Below are 2,451 nucleotides of genomic sequence, written 5' to 3'. Positions count from 1 at the left end.
CCCCCCGGGGCAATGCAATCGGCCACAGGAGGGGACCCCCCTCTCCAGTCAACAGAACTGGTTGCAGGGGGGACACACATGCCCTCCCTGACTAAGGTGGCACCAGTTCCCCATGGGCACAGCTGAGGCTGCACCCCCACCCCGACACACACCTAGGCTAGGCAGGGCTGAGGGATGTGTTGCAGGCCAGGTAAAATGCCATGGTGGTCCAGATCCGGCCCATAGGCTGTATTTTGCCCACCCCTGCTCTAAGGGGCCCTGTTAGGTTGCACGCATCCTAGCTTCAGTATAATGACACAGCTTCTACCCTTCTGGGTGGTGATTCAAGGTGCCAGTCTTGTCCCTTGGCAGGTGAGGAAACAACCTTTTCCAAATGTTAAAAGGGTGTCTGGAAGGGTTGAAGGCCTTTGCCTTGGGTGAAATATGTGATGTTATTCTTTTGGGAGAAGTTCCTTCTGAGTGGGAGGTGTTTGGGAAGTATGGAGTTATCTCCCATGTGGGGCATGTAAAGAGGATATTTTGGGGAACTTGTATTACATAGGATGGAGGGTGTAGGTGCAACAAATTTTGAAGATGGACAGTATTCCATTAATACAAAAAGACTGGTAACCGCTGACCTACAACGTTCTGTGCATTTCTCTTTGTTCTCTCTACCAGTGTCTCACTTGAGAGTGTTGTTTTTACTGCCCTGATGTGAATGAGATGGAGATAACTGAGTTTTATTATAGTGTAAAACAGATTCTTCAAGTATTTTAAAAATTGTATCCGTTTTTCATAGGTATGATAATGGTAAGCCTTTACTTTACCACAAAGCGATCGTTTGCAACTGGGATTGTGATGGCTGGAGGGGCAGCAGGAACACTAGTTCAGAATCAGGTGCATCGATATCTAATCAGGACGCTTGGATGGAGAACTAGTCTACGTGTGTTTTGTGGAATTCTGGCAATAGGCATTTTTGCTGGGTTTGCCTACAGACCACTGGAAAAACGTACGCCATCTTTTTTATCTTTTTAGTGAACATCTATTGGATTTTGTTCTTGTATCAGTTATAACAACATCAAATTCTTTTTCCGTAACTGAGTCTTTCACTTTGGCTTTACGTTTTGTTAACAAAACATAAAAGAGGCCCTGGTTCAGAAAAATCAACTGTATGTCTACAAGACTGGACTCTAACAAGTTTACATTTGCTTATTAGTTTAAAATAATACGGTTTATTAAAATAGCCCCAAAAGTTGATTCCAAATAATTTGTTTAAAATAATGCAAGTATGTGCTTTATTTGAATGTACTGAGAACATACTAATTGTGTATTTGCTTTGTTCCATGCCACCAACACATAGTTGTAAACTTGAGTTACCTGGCCACTTAAACGTGATGTAGAACCTTTTTATAATAAAATATTATGTTAAGTCGCTGGTGAATCCAGGCACTCTTTTTTTTTTTTTTTTTTTTTTTTTTTTTACTTAAGATCTTTTAGGCAATTAAAAAAAAACGACTTCTATTTTAAATAATACTAATTTATAAAACAGATAAGGAAATTGGGGAGTCATAACCATAATATCTATTTGTGTCTGTTTCTGATGACTTTGCCAATAAGAGGAGTTTAGTTTCTCTGTCAGTTTTTTCTTTTGCTAGTCCTGGTGGGAAGCTGCTTTGAAACAGGAAAGGTTGTTGTATTTATGTGGTTGATCTTTAGGATTCTAAGCTTGGATTTTTTTTATGGCCCAAAAGCAACTGTGCTTAAAGATTTCATAGACATTAGGGCTGGAAGGGACCTCGGAAGATCATCGAGTCCAGCCCCCTGCCCAAAGGGCAGGAAGTCAGCTGGGGTCATAGGATCCCAGCAAGATAAGCATCCAGTTTCATCTTGAAGGTGTTCAATGAAGGCGCTTGAACCACCTCCGGTGGCAGGCTGTTCCAGACCTTGGGGGCTCGGACAGTAAAGACATTCTTCCTTATGTCCAGCCTGAAACGATCTTGAAGTAGTTTGTGACCATTCGACCTCGTCATCCCTTGGGGCGCTCTGGTGAACAAACGTTCCCCCAGATACTGGTGGTCACCCCTGATAAACTTGTAGGTGGCCATCAGATCACCCCTGAGCCTGCGCTTTTTCAGGCTAAGGAGCCCCAGGGCTCTCAGCCTGTCATCGTAGGGTCTGCTTCCCTGACCTCTGATCATGCGCGTGGCTCTTCTCTGGACTCTCTCAAGCTTCTCCACATCCTTTTTGAATTGTGGAGCCCAAAACTGGACACAGTACTCCAGCTGTGGCCTCACTAAGGCCGAGTACAGGGGGAGAATGACGTCCCGGGATTTGCTTGAGAAGCATCTATGGATGCAAGCCAGCGTTTTGGTCGCTTTACTAGCTGCAGCATCGCACTGCAGGCTCATGTTCATCTTGTGGTCAATGATGACCCCCAAGTCTCTTTCTTGCATAGTGCTAGCCAACATAGCA

General features: G+C 44.0%; 1 protein-coding gene across 1 annotated transcript in view; it reads left to right on the top strand.

Annotated features, from left to right (window-relative positions):
• LOC102373033 (monocarboxylate transporter 10-like) overlaps positions 1-2,451 on the top strand; it is a 29,048-nt gene that overhangs the window by 8,748 nt on the left and 17,849 nt on the right. Inside the window, exon 4 of the mRNA XM_006037848.3 lies at positions 779-988. Within this exon, the coding sequence (XP_006037910.2) occupies positions 779-988 (210 nt within the window). The remainder of the gene's footprint in view (positions 1-778; positions 989-2,451) is intronic.

Source organism: Alligator sinensis, unplaced genomic scaffold (assembly GCF_000455745.1).
Source record: "Alligator sinensis unplaced genomic scaffold, ASM45574v1 scaffold1735_1, whole genome shotgun sequence".
Classification (NCBI taxonomy): domain Eukaryota; kingdom Metazoa; phylum Chordata; order Crocodylia; family Alligatoridae; genus Alligator; species Alligator sinensis.
The sequence above is the reverse complement of the archived record's forward strand: the minus strand, read 5'-3'. Positions and strand labels throughout refer to the sequence as shown.